This window comes from Lepus europaeus, chromosome 5, assembly GCF_033115175.1.
Source record: "Lepus europaeus isolate LE1 chromosome 5, mLepTim1.pri, whole genome shotgun sequence".
In the NCBI taxonomy this organism is placed as follows: domain Eukaryota; kingdom Metazoa; phylum Chordata; class Mammalia; order Lagomorpha; family Leporidae; genus Lepus; species Lepus europaeus.
In genome coordinates this window covers 55,285,686-55,302,716 of record NC_084831.1, presented here as the reverse complement: position 1 = coordinate 55,302,716, position 17,031 = coordinate 55,285,686, and the positions used below count along the sequence as shown (strand labels likewise).

Genomic DNA, 17,031 nt, shown 5'->3' with positions numbered 1-17,031 from the left:
ATTTATTTATTTATCTGAAAGGCAGAGCTACAGACAAGGAGAGGGAGAGACAGAAAGAGAGGTCTTTTCATTCATTGGTTCACTCCCTAGATGACCGCAATGACCAGAGCTGTGCTGATCCAAAGCCAAGAGCCAGGAGTTTTTTCTGGGTTTCCCACATGGGTGCAAGGGCCCAAGCACTTAGGCTACCTTCCACTGCTTTCCCAGCCATAGCAGAGAGCTGGATTGGAAGAGGAGCAGCTAGGACATGAACAGGCATCCATATGGGATGCCAGCATCGCAGATGGTGGCTTAGCTCACTATGCCACAGTGCTGGCCCCTGCTCCATTTCTGATCCAGCTCTCTGCTATGGCTTGGGGAAGCAGTAGAAAATGGCCCAACTTCTTGGGCCCCTACACCTGCATGAGAAACTCGGAAGAAGCTCCTGTCTCCTGGTTTTCCGATCTGTGCACCTCTGGCCGTTGCAGCCATCTGTGGAATAAACCAGTGGATGGAAGACCTCCCTCTCTGTCTCTGCCTCTGTCTCTCTGTAACTCTGCCTTTCAAATAAATAAATAAATCTTTTAAAAATTGTATTTATTGTACACTATACTATAATGGTTTTCAAAAAATAGTTTGTAAAGTTGAACATAAGTATTTTGGTAATCTGAAATAAATTTCTGCATATTAAGACATAACTCTCTAAAATGAATCAATAGTAAGTTTTCCTAAGCACCACAGAAGGAATTAACAGAATTTTAAATAGTATTAACTGTCCTAAAGGATGCTACAAAATCCCTTTATAAAACCTTATGTTGCATATTTTCAACTTAGATGGGAATTCACAACATCTGTGAATTATAAATCAGCATTCAGAAAATGATAATCTGGATAATCTACAATTTAATATAATAAGAATAAAAAAATTCAGTTAAATAAGTATCATCCAGGAAATAGAAACCAGATCAGGGTAATAAACACAGACAGTTGTGAGTCAGTTACATCAGGCATTTACTGTGCACAAGCATAATATAGGGTGATATTTTTTCAGAAATACAAACTAATTTCAAAGAAGTTATACAATCAGAATAGGAAGTCTATATCTGAAGTATAAAATTGCTATTTGTGGTTATGACTTATGGTTCTATAACATATTAGCAGTCTAGTGGTAAAAAGAAATTTTTCATCCAGGTTAAGCCAGTGCATTGAGTAGATAACTTTAAGTTAACAGAAGTTACAGCTGTAATAATTGCCATCTTCCATTCACCTATAAAGCCTCTATGCAAATTCGGAGCATTGGAGATAATGTATTTTTTTATTCCCACAGGTCTATTTTACATATAGACAAAACCTCAGATTTTGCCTCGTAAGTAGATGATGCCTTAATTAATCTATTAATACAACCAGAGAAATGCCATGTGTATTTCAGGATTCCATCCCCAGCCAACTCCCACACTTTAAAAGCAGGGAATATAAGTAGACTCTAAATGAAGCTGTAATTTGAGGGTTCAGAATTCACATGAAAGAAAATGCTCCTGCTGGTCCCACTTCCGGGAAATAGGCATGTAATTCTTTCCCATGAGTGACACTTCAGCATACATTTGTTGCTGGCTTCAGTAACAAAGACAAAATTGTTTAAAAAAATGTTTTAAATTACAAAAGAGCAACTTTCTCAGGAAAAAAAATCCTATGCCAAAACTCATACTCAATAAGAAGATATCCCTGTATTTAGGAAGTTGATATAATCTAGTAATGACTAACTTTAATCTCAAAGTTTAGAATTACTTAAAGTCTATTAAGTTTGATGATAGTTAAAATATGTGTAACTGTACATGCATAAATGTTGACACACTGATCTTTCGCCAGGGTTTACTGTAAACTTTGACTTGAGTCTTTATCTATATTATTTATAAATTGACAAAAAGGAACTTCAAAGTTCTGGTAATGGCACTGCTCCATTTAGCCTTAAAATGGAAATGTCAGAGCATATGTTATGTGCATAAGTAGCAGAAGGAAACAGAAGAAAGACAACAAAGTTAAGAAAGACATCATTGATTAACATTACTCCTCTTTCAAACCAGAGTATCTGAAATAAATTGTTACAGTGTTACAAAGAATATTGTACCATAAAACCAAAATCATACATAAACCCTTTAGAGACAAACATAGCATTGTTACCTTCCCAGATTAATTTCATAAGACTGACAGCACTTTAGTAATACATTCTCATTGACTCATAAACTAAACAGAGCAGCAGAGTACATGTTCACCTTTTTAAAAAAAGATGTATTTATTTGAAAGGCAGAGTGACAGAGAGAGACAGAAAGACAAGAGATCTTCCATCTGCTGGTTCACTCTCGAAATGGTCACAAACAGGTAGAGCCGAGCCAGGCTGAAGCCAAGAGCCTGGAACTCTTTCCAGGTCTCCCACGTGAGTGGCAGGGGCCCAAGCACCTGGACCATCTTCCACTGCCAGATCGGAAGTGGAGCAGCCAGGACTCATAATCAGCACTGTGAGATGGGATGCTGGCATTGCTAGCAGCGGATTAAACTGCTGTGTCACAACACCAGCTGCATGTTAAATTTTTAGAATTAGCAGATCCATTATCCCAGTCTATTCTCAAAAAAAAAATGGAGAAAAAAAATCTCAGATATTTTGTAAATAATGGCAGTGTCTCTCCCTCTCTGTCATTATGTGTTTCAAATAAAAAAAAACCAAATATTTTAATTAATTCTATTTGTCTATATCATTTAGTACACATTAATAAAATACTATCACTTAAAATTCAAAATGTAATATTATGCTAACTTTAAAATAATGTAAGTCAAGGTAAAAGTAAACATTATTTGAAAAACTGCTTTAGTCGTATGTTTTTAAATTATTTTACAAATATCTTCTATTTACACATCAAATAACTGTTAATGTTTGCAATTCTCATATTCTCAAAATGGAATTTTTCTAAAAGAGAAATTACTGCATACAAACCTAAGACACTGCTGCAGAAATATGTCAGAGTTTGGGATTAAGGAAGGTATTTCTAAAGTTGGTAAAATGGCTCAATCTCTCTTCCTGCAAGGAGATCACCTTGGATGAAACAGAAGGAGCAGTCAGTTACCTGGTATTGTTTCTCTCCGGTGACTCAGGACCTCCTGACATTTGATACCTCTAGCAAGGACCAAATTCAGTGGTTTGGGAGAGATTTGTAGCCAGAAGAATTTAAAACTGTGGTGATGGGGCTGGCATTGTGGTGTAGCGGATAAAGCCATATGGATGCCAGTTAGAGACCTAGGGTTTTTCCACTTTCAGTCCAGCTCCCTGCTATGGCCTTGGAAAGCAGCAGAAGATGGCTCAAGTGCTTAGGCCCCTGCACCCATGTGGGAGATCCAGAGGAAGCTCCTGGCTTCTGGCTTCCACTTGGCCCAGGCCCAGTCATTGCAGCCATTTGGGGAGTGAACCAGTAGACAGAAGATCTCTCCTTCTCTCTGTGTGTCTCTTCCTCTCTTTGTATAACTGTAACTTTCAAATAAATAAATCAATCTTTAGAAAAGAAAAAATTGGAGAAAAGCAATAAGTGATTCTCCCCCACCAAAACAAAACACCTGAAACAAACAATAACAAAAAAAAAAAAACCTCAGACTCCTTATTCTCATTTAAAAATTCGCTTATCTCTAAATAATTTTACAGTCATTCAACCCATTTTTATGTATCCTTTATGTCTTCCTCAGTATAGGTAAAATTCAGACCAGTGATTCAGATGCCATAAATATTTACATTCTAATATTGTGAATCTTAAAGCACCAAAATGAGAATTTAAAAAATATTTTAAGCAAGCAATAATTGATGGAAGCTTTAAATATGTCGATCCAGTCTATACACATTAGAAATTTTATTTTGAAGCTTCTAGAACATGTAAGTATATAAAATGGCATAATAACTTACTGTAGTTCCATTGCTCTAGTTAGTTCAAGAAACTGGAATAATTCAATAATGTAATTCTAACTAGAATATTTCTGAATTACAAACTTTCAACCAATAAGACAGAAAGATTCAAAATTTAAAAGATTGTACCTAAGTATAGTTGATCTTTAGAAATAATGTTTTCTAAGCTGCTTTTGAAGACTGTTAAGTAGGCAGCTCTGCAGTTCATATAAAATATTTTCTCTTCAGTTAATGAGTATTTCTTCGTTTGAGGACTCTGACTGGGAAAAGCTGCACCACTTCCCGGACTGCTGGCCATTCTATTAGAAAATCATTCAAAAATCTGTTTTAGTCAAATGTTAATTGCCTAAAATGCAAATAACAACACACCTTTCAAGTGCTGAGGGAACAAGATATTTAAAAGCTGTTATATGTGGGGAAAAAAGATAAGAATTATAATATATATATGGAAAAATAGACATGAAAATTTTTATATATGGAAGAACAAGATGAAAGCTGTGTACAGTGAGTGGAAGAATTACCACAGGATAAACTACAGTAAGCCTTTAGCAGCTGACTTCTAACTTTATATATATTCAAATACACAAGGGCACCCCAACATGTCTGTGGAAAAAATAGAGTTATAAGATAATGATATTTTCCATAGACTTTGTGAAGACCTTTCCTACACATACACATATATATAAAGTTGTTGCTCAAGTATATGAGAACACCCAAAAAATAAAAACATAATATTAAACAAAAGAAGAATCACAGGACAAAGGAAAGCATACATTTATGCTCCCAAAAGAAGAGGTCAACTAAATCAGACTCTTTACAGAGCTTAGAGGGTTAAATCAGTTAATACATGTGCAGCATGCAGCACACTGTCTGGCACATAACAACTGCTAAACAAACTGGAGGCAGCGTGAAACTCACAATAATGCCAAGTCAAACAGAAGATGATTGGCAGGTGACACCCACCCTTCACTGGATCAACCAGATGGTTTCATGAACATCTGGACTATGAAGCCCCACATTTCAATGTAAAGTAATGGAATTTTTAGAAGTCCTATTTAGAGTATTACCATGGAGCTCACTATTTTCTTTCACTAATATTATTTTAGGTTTATATAATATCTCTGCTCATAAGAGCTTAAATATTTTTCATACATCTTGTGTTATCCCTACTACCGTGGTCAAGTGGTTTTTGTCCATTTTACAGATGAAGAAACTGCAGAACAGAGATGCCACTCCCCTAGTAGTAAGTGGCAGAAGGCTATAGATTTCAATAACAGCTTCTTCTTTGTTAATGTGGATGATGATTATCGAACAATGGTTACTATGAGCTAATAATATGGTGAGGGGAGGCATGGTGTCCCAGTAGGCTAAGCTGCCACTTGGGACTGTAGCACCCCATATGGAGTGCTTGGGATCAACTCCTGCCTCTGCTTCTGACACAGCTTCCTGCTAATGTACTTGGGAGGCAGCAGATGATAACCCAAATACTTAGTTTCCTGTCACTCATGTGGGAGATCCACATGGCATTTCTGGCTCCCAGCTTCATCCTGTCCCAGCCCAGCCCAGCTCTACCTGTTGTGGCTAGTTAGGGAGTGAGCCAGGGGATGGAAGATCCTATCACTGCTTTCAAATAAATAAATAGTCTTTTTAGAAAATGGTGCTGGTTGTTTAACAGCTCCCAACATGACTTTATCCAGCTTTGACTTCTAAAATAGATTCCAGGCTGACGAAATGAATATTTCAAGTTCAAAAATAAGATGACACAGGTAGGGTCCCCTTCAGGACTCATTGGATTCCTACTCTGGAGGCCTAAATCACTTGCACCTTCTTGAATTATATAGGTCTTTTACACTTGGGAAAGAAAGATAATAATCGCTTATCATGGATGAAGTACCCTATTTATAATACACAGACTGCCTGCCTGACACTTTCATATTACACCAGCTTTAGAAGGACCCCAAAGGGATGTGGTGTCACAGTCTGGTTACTACAAATTGGTATCACTATAATTAAACATCCGAGTTCTAAACACATAGGAGCACACGCATCTCCTCACAAATGTGAAAGAAAACTGTGCCAACAAGGAAGGGAGAACGGATGGTCGCTGCACAGCAATTTTAAAATACAAGGATTTTCAAGGATCGTCTTCACCATAGTCTTTCCCAATAAGGTAAAACTCCCTCACGTGGAAATGCCACGGCAGAAGTGTTCCAGAATTCTGTTCTCTCCCTTTCTGCGATGAGAGACTACACGGAAGCTTAAATAAATATATAATTGCACCCCTCGGGCTTGGAAACCTCCTGTATGTAAAACTCCAGCCAGAGACCGAGACAGGGGCCCAGAGAGTACATCGCAGCAAACGGCTACATAAATAACCAGGCACACACACTGGCAGGAAAAACAAACTGTGTACGAGCGCCCACGGCTTGCGAAGGGCCCCGTGCAAACAGCCATCCAAGTCGCCGTCCCTACGCGCCGGAAAGGGTCCCCAGCTAGTCTCGGGCCACACCTCGCGGGCTCGCTCTCTGTTCCGCGGGGCGTAAAGCTGCGATCCCGCGTACACTTCGCGTACCTACTCGGACCAAGAGTTAGACCAGGAAAAGCAGCCGGTGGGAGAAGACGGAGCCGCACACGAGTGAGGAGATGGAGACCGCGCTGCGCTACCTAATGCCAGCTCACAAACGAGGAGTCTCAGCCCATTCTTTCCGGCGATCCCGCGACCGTCTCAGGGCCGCCGGGCAGACGGCGGCCTTTCTCCAATCACCATGGCAACGGCACTTCGCCGCCACCGGAAATAAGATACAGCGCACCTCCTTGAATGCTCCGGCTAGAAATCTAGGGGTGGTTGATCCTGAGCGAACAGAGACGGCTGTCTCTGTTCTCTGGGAGGTACCATGGCCAGAGGAGTAGCAGAAGGTTCTGTGCTTCACTCTGGAGGGAGCGGCTGAGGTCATGGGCCTAAACTCCCCCACACGCCCACCCATTCCTCGCACACACTCGGATCCTTTCTCGCGGGGAGAGTGTTTCCGGGGGGTCCGCGTTCGGTGGGACACACACAGTGCAGTACCCGCCCGCCCGCGCTTTTCGCGCTGTGTTCGCTGCGGAGCTTTATCGGCTGGTTCCTGCTAGTGGCGGCGGGGCGTCTTTGGATCTCGGAATGCCGTAGGTATCTCCTCCCTAGGTTTTACTGTCTTTGGGGTCCCTCTGTGGAGAAGAGTAGATATGCGGCTATGCGGCTCCACTAGCCTTTTTGCTTTCCTTTTTTTTTTTCTGAGTAAAAAATTATCGCCAGTTGTGGACCGTTCCCGGTGTTTGTGTCCTCAAACGACTTGAACTCCACGCTAGTCTATTTCAGCGTTGTTTCTCCAAGGTTTGTGACCGATGTAGGATGTGTGCTGTAATTAGGTGATGTCTCACTTGAAATGATTTTTAAAAAGTTAATTTCCTGAAGCCCGTCACTTTTCAACTCCGCCTCCGGTTTGCTTACTGATAAGAAGAAACTTGCACTGAATGATTTCTCAATTCCCATCCAGCCCGAATAATCTGGTCATTGAGAATGACCAAAGCGGGAATAGGCATTGTGCTGCGTAATTTTCGTTTTGTTATCCCAGCCCCTCCTCCATCTTCTATTGAGATGAATGCAACAGTTGCTGCCCTACAGAAACTTAAACGAAAAAGAAACGCAGTCCCTAAAGAACTTAGCGGGTAGAAGTGGATGTCGAACTCGTGCAATGCTTTTCTGACTGCTCCTTGTTCCCAGGCTGACTTAGGTCCCATCGCTAGAGGAATCTGTTCCTTTGTTATTTTCAAAATTGAGTAAAATGCACAATAAAATGGTGGAGGAAATATTTATATCAAATAGATACTGACATGAAAGGTGCAGAAATAATAACCTAGATGTATTGAATCTTTAATTATCACCTACGATCAGTGTTTAGCAATTTGGCCTCATTGAAGGTAGGGACTACTATTATCAACTCAGATAAGGAAGCTGGGCACCTAATATAGTGTTGTGCACACAGCTATTAAAAAATGTTTCTCTTATACTCTTGAAAGTTACGGGCTGAGAGATTTTTCTTTCTCTACATGTAAGCAAAAAGACTTGGTTTTTTTTTTTTTTTTATTGCTGAATTAGAATAATCAGCCAATAGCCACATACCCAAAACTGCAAATAAAATGCAACAAACAAAAAATTCCAAGTTAGGAACACAGTGAAAGAAAACTGGTGTGTATTTGCTTCACAAGGACATACCAGTAGATACATGTTGTGTTAGAAGAGTTTGAGAATCTTAAAGTTGAGGTTGACATCTCACGTAACTTATGAGAGAGTATGATCTAACCTGTTTTTAATTTCTTTGAACCTTTTTACAAAAAATTTTTACTAGAGTAATGAATAGTTGTGGAAATATATATATATATGTATATATATCCTAAAAGAATCTAAAATGAATAGGAGGGAGTAGATGTCCAATGACAGTAGAGTGGATGTATGTATCTTAAAAATATTAAGGGAAAGAAACAATTTATTGAAAACTACATGTAGTATATCATCTCTGTAAAACTTAAGAAGCAAAAATAACCCTGTTATTTAGAGTTCTGTGTCCATGAAGATTATGAAGAAAAACACAAAAATGATAAATATAGCATTCAGTTTAATGGTTGCCTTCATGGGGAAGCAGATGGGCTAAAAGATGGACTACGCAGTTGTACTCCATTTGGTGATGCTCTAATTACTAAATTTTGTGGTGTGTTTGTGGGTGCTTTTTTTTCTTTTAAGATTTATTTATTTGAAAGTCAGAGTTACACAGAGAGAGGGAGAGGGAGAGAGAGATCTTCCATCAGCTGGTTCACTCCCCAATTGGTCTCAATGGCTGGAGCTGTGTCGATTCAAAGCCAGGAGCCAGGAGCTTCTTCTGGGTCTCCCACGTGAGTGCAGGGGCCCAAGGACTTGGGCCATCTTCTGCTGCTTTCCCAGGCCATACCAGAGAGCTGGATTGGAAGTGGAGTAGCTGGGACTTGAACCAGTGCCCATATGGGATGCTGGCACTGCAGGCAGCGGCTATGCCATAGCTCTGGCCCCTGCTTATTTTCTTAAAAGATTTTAAAACTTGCACATCTTACATTCATTGTTTAATATGTATCACAAACTTATTTTAAGTGTTTTTTTTTTTTTAATTTATTTTATTTATTTGAAAGGCAGAATTACAGAGGGAGAGATGGAGACATAGAGAAATCTTCCATCCACTGGGCTGCAGTGGCTGGAGCTGGGCTATTCTAAAGCCAGGAGCCAGAACTTGAACTAGTGCCCTCTTAGGATTCTGGTGTCCCAGGTGGCCCCTTTACCACTCAGCCTCATGCCAATCCTTTAAAAATGTTTTTAAAGGAATTGGAGATTACTATTTTATTATTTTTAGTGTTTTCTTTTTCTACTTAATATCATTGGTTGAACTCTTTAATTAACACAGAATTATTCTTAGGTATTTAAATTCAACTGAAAATGGATCCCTATTAAAAATAAGAGTGGGGGCCGGCGCCGCGGCTCAATAGGCTAATCCTCCGCCTTGCGGCGCTGGCACACTGAGTTCTAATCCCGGTCGGGGCGCCGGATTCTGTCCCGGTTGCCCCTCTTCCAGGCCAGCTCTCTGCTATGGCCCGGGAGTGCAGTGGAGGATGGCCCAAGTGCTTGGGCCCTGCACCCCATGGGAGACCAGGAGAAGGACCTGGCTCCTGGCTTCAGATCAGTGTGGTGTGCTGGCTGCAGCGCAGCAGCCATTGGAGGGTGAACCAATGGCAAAAGGAAGACCTTTCTCTCTGTCTCTCTCTCTCACTGTCCACTCTGCCTGCTTAAAAAAAAAAAAAAAAAAAATAGTGGGAATAAGAGAGGGAGGAGATGTACAGTTCGGCACATACTCACTCGGACTTACCCCTAATGGTAGAACTAGAAACATGCCATGGGACTCCACATCCAATTAAGTTGGCAGGTACCAATGCCATCTTACTAGTTAAAGTGATCAGTTTAAGTTCATAATTGATCATAAAGATAGGATTAAGTGTCAAAAGGGTCACATAAATAAGACCAGTGTTTGCTAATAATGATTGATAGAATTAAAAAGGAGGGAACGATCCAACATGAGAAGCAGGATACACAGCAGACTGATAGAATGGCAAATGCCCTAAACAGCACTCTGGCCTCAGAATCAGCCCTTAAGGCATTTGGATATGGCTAAAAAGTCCATGAGAGTTTCTCAGGCGTGGAAAGCCAAGACATTGTGGCAAAAAATGACCTAAATGAAAGATCTCTGTGAGTGATACCAGTGGAAAGAACAGGCCATCAAAGAAGGAGGTACCTTTCTCTGAAGGGAGGAGAGAACTTCCACTTTGATTATGGCCTTGTCTAAATAAGGTTGGAGTTTATGAACTCAAGAGGCTTCCATAGCCTTGGCAGCTCATGACAAGAGCCTTGGGTGATTACTGATGTCATAAATAAGAATGTCAATTGTTAAATCAACCACGGGAGTCACTGTGCACTTAGTCCCCATGTAGGACCTCTGTCCTTAATGTGTTGTACTATGCGAATTAACAGTAAAACTAGTACTCAAACAGTACTTTATACTTTGTGTATCTGTGTGGGTGCAGTCTGGTGAAATCTTTACTTAGTATATACTAAGTTGATCTTCTGTATATAAAGATAATGAATATGAATCTTAATGAAGAATGGGATGGGAGAGGGGATGGGAGATGGGATGATTTACGGGTGGGAGGGGGGTTATGGGGGAAAAAGCCGCTATAATCCAAAATTGTACTTTCGAAATTTATATCTTGAATTATGTTCTCAGTAAGTTATCTCTACCTTCTTTTGGTCCTTTGGATACTGTCTTGGAACTGGGGAAGCAGATGAATTACATTAATGATCCTGATTTCCTTTTTTTTAAGATTTATTTATTTATTTATTTGAAAGTCAAAGTTAAGCAGGGCAGAGAGAGAGAGAGAGAGAGGTCTTCCATCCTCTGGTTCACTCCCCAGGTGGCCGCAATGGCCAGAGCTGTGCCCATCTGAAGCCAGGAGCTTCTTCCAGGATCCCCCACATGGGTGCTGGGGCCCAACGGCTTGGGCCATCTTCTGTTGCTTTCCCAGGCCATAGCAGAGAGCTGGATCAGAAGTGGAGCAGCTGGGTCTCAAACTGGCGCCCAATGGATGCAGGCGCTTGGCACTGAAGGGAGTTTTCTAAGAGAACTTTAAAATGTGCTGATTTTTCCATTAAAAAGGAAGCTGAATACAAGTGAATTCTGGATCTGCTATGCACATTTTACTGTGCCAATTTGTGTTTGTATTCATGCTGATGCAAATGCGTAATACAATTATTTTTATTTTGTGGATTGATTACAAAGAGAGGTGAATGAAATGATATGTCAGGTCAAGTAAAAGTTAACCATGTAAAAAAATATTCTTTGAATTGTGATAGATAAAGTTCTACAATTTGTTTTACTTAAAAGTATACATTTTTTGAAGGTTGATGAAATTATTAGCACTTCATCTAAGTATGAAAAATATGAAATGTAAATGTATTTTTTCCTCCTACCAGTAAAGTAACTATAACTGAGGAAAGTATAATAAATCTTTTTTAAGTAACATTTCCTTTTTTAAGTTAGTTTTTAACAGATTCACATGGTTTAGATGCAATTCTAAGAATATAATGATACTCCCTCCCTCCCTCCACCAGTTTCTCCCTTCTGCCCTCTCTTACTCCCCCGCTTTTCTTTAGTTTTTGAGATAACATATTTTTAATTTACATTACTTAACAGCTTAATGCTTCACCACATAAAGAGTTTAATAAGTAAAAAGCAAAAAGACCCTTAGTTTAGTGGAAATATAGGCAAGGGCCATAAACAGAACCTAAGTGGAAATATGACTGAGCGTTTCACCTAAATACAGTATATTTTAAAGTAATACCATATCATTAAAACTATAGTAGTATAACATTTTTTTTGACAGGCAGAGTTAGACAGTGAGAGAGTGAGAGACAGAGAAAGGTCTTCCTTCCGTTGGTTCAACCCCCCAAAATGGATGCTACAGCCAGCGTGCTCCGCCGATCTGAAGCCAGGAGCCAGGTGCTTCCTCCTGGTCTCCTTGGGCCATCCTCCAGTGCCCTCCCGGGCCACAGCAGAGAGCTGGACTGGAAGAGGAGCAACCGGGACTAGAACCTGGCGCCCCAACCGGTACTAGAACCTGGGGTACTGGTGTCGCAGGCAGAGGATTATCCTAGTGAGCCACAGCGCTGGCCAACTTTCTTTTTTTAAAAAAAGAATATTTAATTATTTTATTTGAAAGGCAGATATACAGAAAGGCAGAGGAAAAGAAAGAAAGATCTGGCCGGCACCATGGCTCAATAGGCTAATCCTCCGCCTGTGGTGCAGGTGCAGGCACACCAGGTTCTAGTCCTGGTCAGGTTGCCAGATTCTGTCCCAATCGCTCCTCTTCCTGTCCAGCTCTCTGCTGTGGCCCGGGAGTGTAGTGGAGGATGGCCCAAGTGCTTGGGCCCTGCACCCCATGGGAGACCAGGAGAAGCACCTGGCTCCTGGCTTCGGATCAGCTGCAGCGGCCACTGAGGGGTGAACCAACAGAAAAGGAAAACCTTTCTCTCCGTTTCTCTCTCTCACTGTCCACTCTGCCTGTCAAAAAAAAAAAAAAAAAAAAAAAGAGAGAGAGCTCTTCTATCCACTGGTTCAGTCCCCAAATAGCTACAATGGCCAAAGCTGTGCCAATCCAAAGCCAGGAGCCAGGATCTTCTGGGTCTCCCTCATGGGTACAGGGACCCAAGCTCTTTGGCTATTTTCCACTGCTTTCTCAGGCTATAGCAGAGAGCTGGATCAGAAATGGAACAGCCAGGACTCAAACTGGTCCCCATATGGGATACCAGCCCTGCAGGCAGCAACTGTACCTGCTACACCATAGTGCTGACCCTATATAACATTCTTTTTTTTTTTAAAGAATTTATTTATTTATTTGACAGGTAGAGTTACAGACAGTGAGACAGAGAGAAAGGTCTTTTTTCCGTTGGTTCACTCCCCAAATGGCCGCAACAGCCGGAGCTGCACCAATCTGACGCCAGGAGCCAGGTGCTTCTTTCCAGTCTCCCATGTGGGTGCAGGGGCCCAAGCATTTGGGTCATCTTCTACTGCTATCCCACGTCACAGCAGAGAGCTGGACTGGAAGAGGAGCAACCGGAACTAGAACCAGTGCCCATATGGGGTGCTGGTGCCGCAGGCAGAGGATTAACCTAGTGTGCCACAGCAGCGGCCCCAACATTCTTAAGCATTGGTTTGATAAAAGTATAAAACAAAGATTGACAAAACTATATTTGCAGCAGTACTGATACATGCAGGCATTTTTTCTTAAAAAAAAAAAAAAGATTTACTTATTTATTTTGAAAGGCAGAGTTAGAGAGAGAGGGAGAAGGAGAGCGAGAGAGATTTTTCATCTGTTGGTTAACTTCCCAAGTGGCCACAACAGCCAGGGCTGGGCCAGGTTGAAGCCGGGAGCCAGGAGCTTCTTCTGGTTCTCCCACGTGGGTGCAGGAGCCCAAGCACTTCAGCCATCCTCCACTGTTTTCCCAGGTGCATTAGTAGGGAGCTGGATCAGAAGTGAAGAGCCAGGACTCAGGCATTTCTTTTAATAGATCATTTTTATAATGTTGTGAGAAACTCTTCTAATGCTTAGAATCTCTAAAAGTCTTTACAATTGCAAAACAACTAGATTCTGCATAAATTACCTTTTTAATTACATTGATGGACTATTGAGAAGTGAATTAAAACCAAATTACACATAACAGGGAGTCAGCACAAAAGAGAAATGGAATTTTCCTGAATATATTTACAGGCATTCATGTTGTACTTGGTAGAAATGGGCTAGAGGCAGAGTAAGGAGTTAAGCTTGAGACTTAAGAATTAAACTAGGAGGAAGCCAAAATGATTCCTGGTTGGTAAGGATCCTTTGGCCAGTGATAAATCAAATGTGTGTCTTTTGTGGACAGCATCTTCAGTTTATGCCCCTAGTTTTTCCACAGGTTAAGATCAACTGAAAATATTCCAAAATCATAGATAACCTAACAGGAAAGGTAACTACCACAACTGAAAGTTATGATACATAAAATCAACAGAATTAGGACTTTATAAAGTGGACTTATACAAACTGTCTAAAGACAATAAAGCTGAGTCACAAAAACTAGCAATTAATAAGAAAATACTTAAAAACTAACCAGGCAGGAGCAGGCATTGTAGTACAGTGAGTTAAGCTGCCACTGGGGAGGCCTGTATTCTCTATTAGTGTGCCTGGGATGTAGTCCCAACTCTGCCTCTGCTTCCAGTCCACCTTCCTGCTAATGCACTTAGGAGGCAGCAGATACTCTCAAGTCCTTGAGTCCCTGAAGCCCATGTAGGATACTCAGGTGGAGCTTCACCTGGTCCAGCTCTAGCTGTTGCAGGCATTTGAGGAGTGAACCAATGGATTGAAAATTTCTTGCTCTGTGGCTCCGCCTTTCAAATAAATAAAATGAATATAAACATTTTTAAAAGATTTACTGATTTGAAAGAGTTACAGAGAAAAGGGAGAGACAAAGAAAGAGAGAGATCTTCCATTCCCCAAATGGTTGGGGCTAGGCCAGACCAAAGCCAGGAGCCTGGAACTCCATCCAAGTCTCCCACATGGGTGGCAGGAACCCAAGCATTTAGGCCATCTTCTGCTTTTCCAGGCTCATTAGCAGAGAGCTGGATCAAAAGTGGAACAGGACCCATATGGAATGCTGGGCATTGTAGGCTGTGGCTTAACCCACTGCGCCAAAACACCGGCCCCTAAATAAACTTTTTTAAAAGGCCAGATTGGAAAAAAAAAAAAAAAGACCGAGCACATTTTAAATGAGGGTGATTAGGATATTTAGAAAGTAGGGCTGCTGTCGTGGTGCAGCAGGTTAAGCAAGTGCCTGCAATATTGGCATTCTGTTTTGGAATGTTGGTTCAAGTCTTGGCTGCTCTGCATCTGATCTGCCTCCCAGCTAATGTGCCTGAGAAAGCAGCTGATGATGGCCCAACTACTTGGGCCCCTGCCAACCATGTGGGACACTCAAATGGAGTTCTTGGTTCCTGGCTTTGGCTGGGCAAGCTCTGGCTACTGCAGCTATCTGGGGAGTGAACAAGTGTGTAAAAAATCTCTCTCTCTCTGTCCCTCTGCCTTTTAAATAAATAAAAATAAAATCTTTCTAAGATGAAACAATAAATGGTAAATTAAAAAACAAGTAAAAATACAGTTGTTGAAATAAAAATTCAGTAGATGAAATTCCGTGTCAAAGTAGTTTGTATTGAACTGAATCTTCCATAGATGGTTTTAAACTCTGGAAAAAATATTTTTTTAAAGATTTATTTATTTGAAAGGCAGAGTTACAGAGGCAGAGGTGGGGTGGGCAGAGAAAGAGAGAGAGAGGACTTCCATCCACTGGTTCACTCACCAGATGGCTGCAATGGCTGGAGCTACTCTGATCCAAAGCCAGGAGCCAGGAGCTTCTTCTGGTTCTCCCACGTGGGTTCAGGGGCCCAAACACTTGGGCCATCTTCTACTGCTTTCTCAGGCCATAACAGAGAGCTGGATCAGAAGTGGAGCAGCCGGGATTCGAACTGGCGTGCATATGCGATGCCAGCGCTGTAAGTGGCAGCTTTACCCACTACACCAGTGCCGGCCCCTGGAAAAAATATTGACACCAACTACTTGAAGGTACTAGAGAACATCCCTAAGCAGGTAGAAATTGGAGAGCTGCTTATCCTTGAAAGAAGGAACATAGATAATGAGCAAGGTTTGTTTTTATACTGTTTTTAAGAATTCATTTAATATATATATTTATGTATAAATATTTATGTATTAATATATATATTATTTGAGAGGCAAGGAGAGAAGAGACAGAGAGAGAGACAGACAATGTTCCCATCTGCTGGATGCCTGCATGAGCTCATGAGCTGAGGTGGGGCCAAGAAGGAACCAGGAACTCAATGAAATAGAAATGATCTAATCAAAGGAAGAGGTGGGGGTAGGTGGGAAACAGACTCTTCATGAATTATGGGACAAAATCAAATGGTCTAATCTGTAATCAGTATTCCTAGAAATACAATGAGAATATGGCAGAAAAAAATTTTTAGAAATAATGACTCCTAGGGCTGGCGCTGTGGCATAGGGGGTAAAGCCGCCACCCGCAGTGCCGGCATCCCATATGGGTGCTGGTTCGAGTCCTGGCTGCTCCACTTCTAATCTAGCTCTCTGCTATGGCCTGGGAAAGCAGTGAAAGATGGTGCAAATGCTTGGGCCCCTGCACCCTTGTGGGAGACCTGGAAGAAGCTTCTGGCACCTGGCTTCAGATCAGCACAACTCCAGCCATTGCGACCATCTAGGGAAAGAATCAGCAGATGGAAGACCTCTCTCTCTGCCTCTGCCTCTCTGTAGATTTGCCTTTCAGATAAATAAATACATTTAAAAAAAAAAATGCCGGCGCCGTGGCATAACAGGCTAATCCTCCGCCTTGCGGCACCGGCACACCAGGTTCTAGTCCCGGTCGGGGCACCGATCCTGTCCCGGTTGCCCCTCTTCCAGGCCAGCTCTCTGCTGTGGCCAGGGAGTGCAGGGGAGGAAGGCCCAAGTGCTTGGGCCCTGCACCCCATGGGAAACCAGGATAAGCACCTGGCTCCTGGCTTCGGATCAGCGTGATGTGCCGGCTGCAGAGTGCCAACCGCAGCGGCCATTGGAGGATGAACCAACGGCAAAAAGGAAGACCTTTCTCTCTGTCTCCCTCTACTGTCCACTCTGCCTGCCAAAAATTTAAAAAAAAAAAAATGACTCCTAAATTTTTGTAATTTTGCTGAAAACAAAATTACAAATTCAAAAGCTCAATAAACTCCAATTACGGTTGAAAGTAAGTATGTGTTGGTACACACAAGTATATATATAACCTACACATATACTGTTAAGCGTCAAACTGATGAAAACTAAAAATGAAGGGAGAATAATCTTGAAATCAACCATGGAAAATTGGTACTTTATGTATTGGAAAAACTATTTAGTAAAAGCTAATTTCTTGT

General features: G+C 41.4%; 2 protein-coding genes across 7 annotated transcripts in view; one reads left to right on the top strand and one right to left on the bottom strand.

Moving 5' to 3' along the window:
- The window catches only part of EFCAB7 (EF-hand calcium binding domain 7), a 50,686-nt gene extending 43,973 nt beyond the window's left edge, over window positions 1-6,713 (bottom strand). The window contains exons 1-2 of one of the 4 annotated variants that reach the window (XM_062191473.1): window positions 6,492-6,713; window positions 4,049-4,218 (exon numbers count right to left, since the gene is read on the bottom strand). In XM_062191473.1, coding sequence (XP_062047457.1) covers window positions 4,049-4,217 — 169 coding nt within the window. In that variant the 5' untranslated portion in view covers window position 4,218; window positions 6,492-6,713. The remainder of the gene's footprint in view (window positions 1-4,048; window positions 4,219-6,491) is intronic. The other 3 variants (XM_062191470.1, XM_062191472.1, XM_062191471.1) reach the window with 3 other exon arrangements.
- A 287-nt stretch (window positions 6,714-7,000) lies between these two features.
- ITGB3BP (integrin subunit beta 3 binding protein) overlaps window positions 7,001-17,031 on the top strand; it is a 77,937-nt gene continuing 67,906 nt past the window's right edge. For 2 of the 3 annotated variants that reach the window (XM_062191467.1, XM_062191466.1), the window contains exon 1: window positions 7,001-7,081. In XM_062191467.1, coding sequence (XP_062047451.1) covers window positions 7,077-7,081 — 5 coding nt within the window. In that variant the 5' untranslated portion in view covers window positions 7,001-7,076. The remainder of the gene's footprint in view (window positions 7,082-17,031) is intronic. The other variant, XM_062191469.1, reaches the window with a different exon arrangement.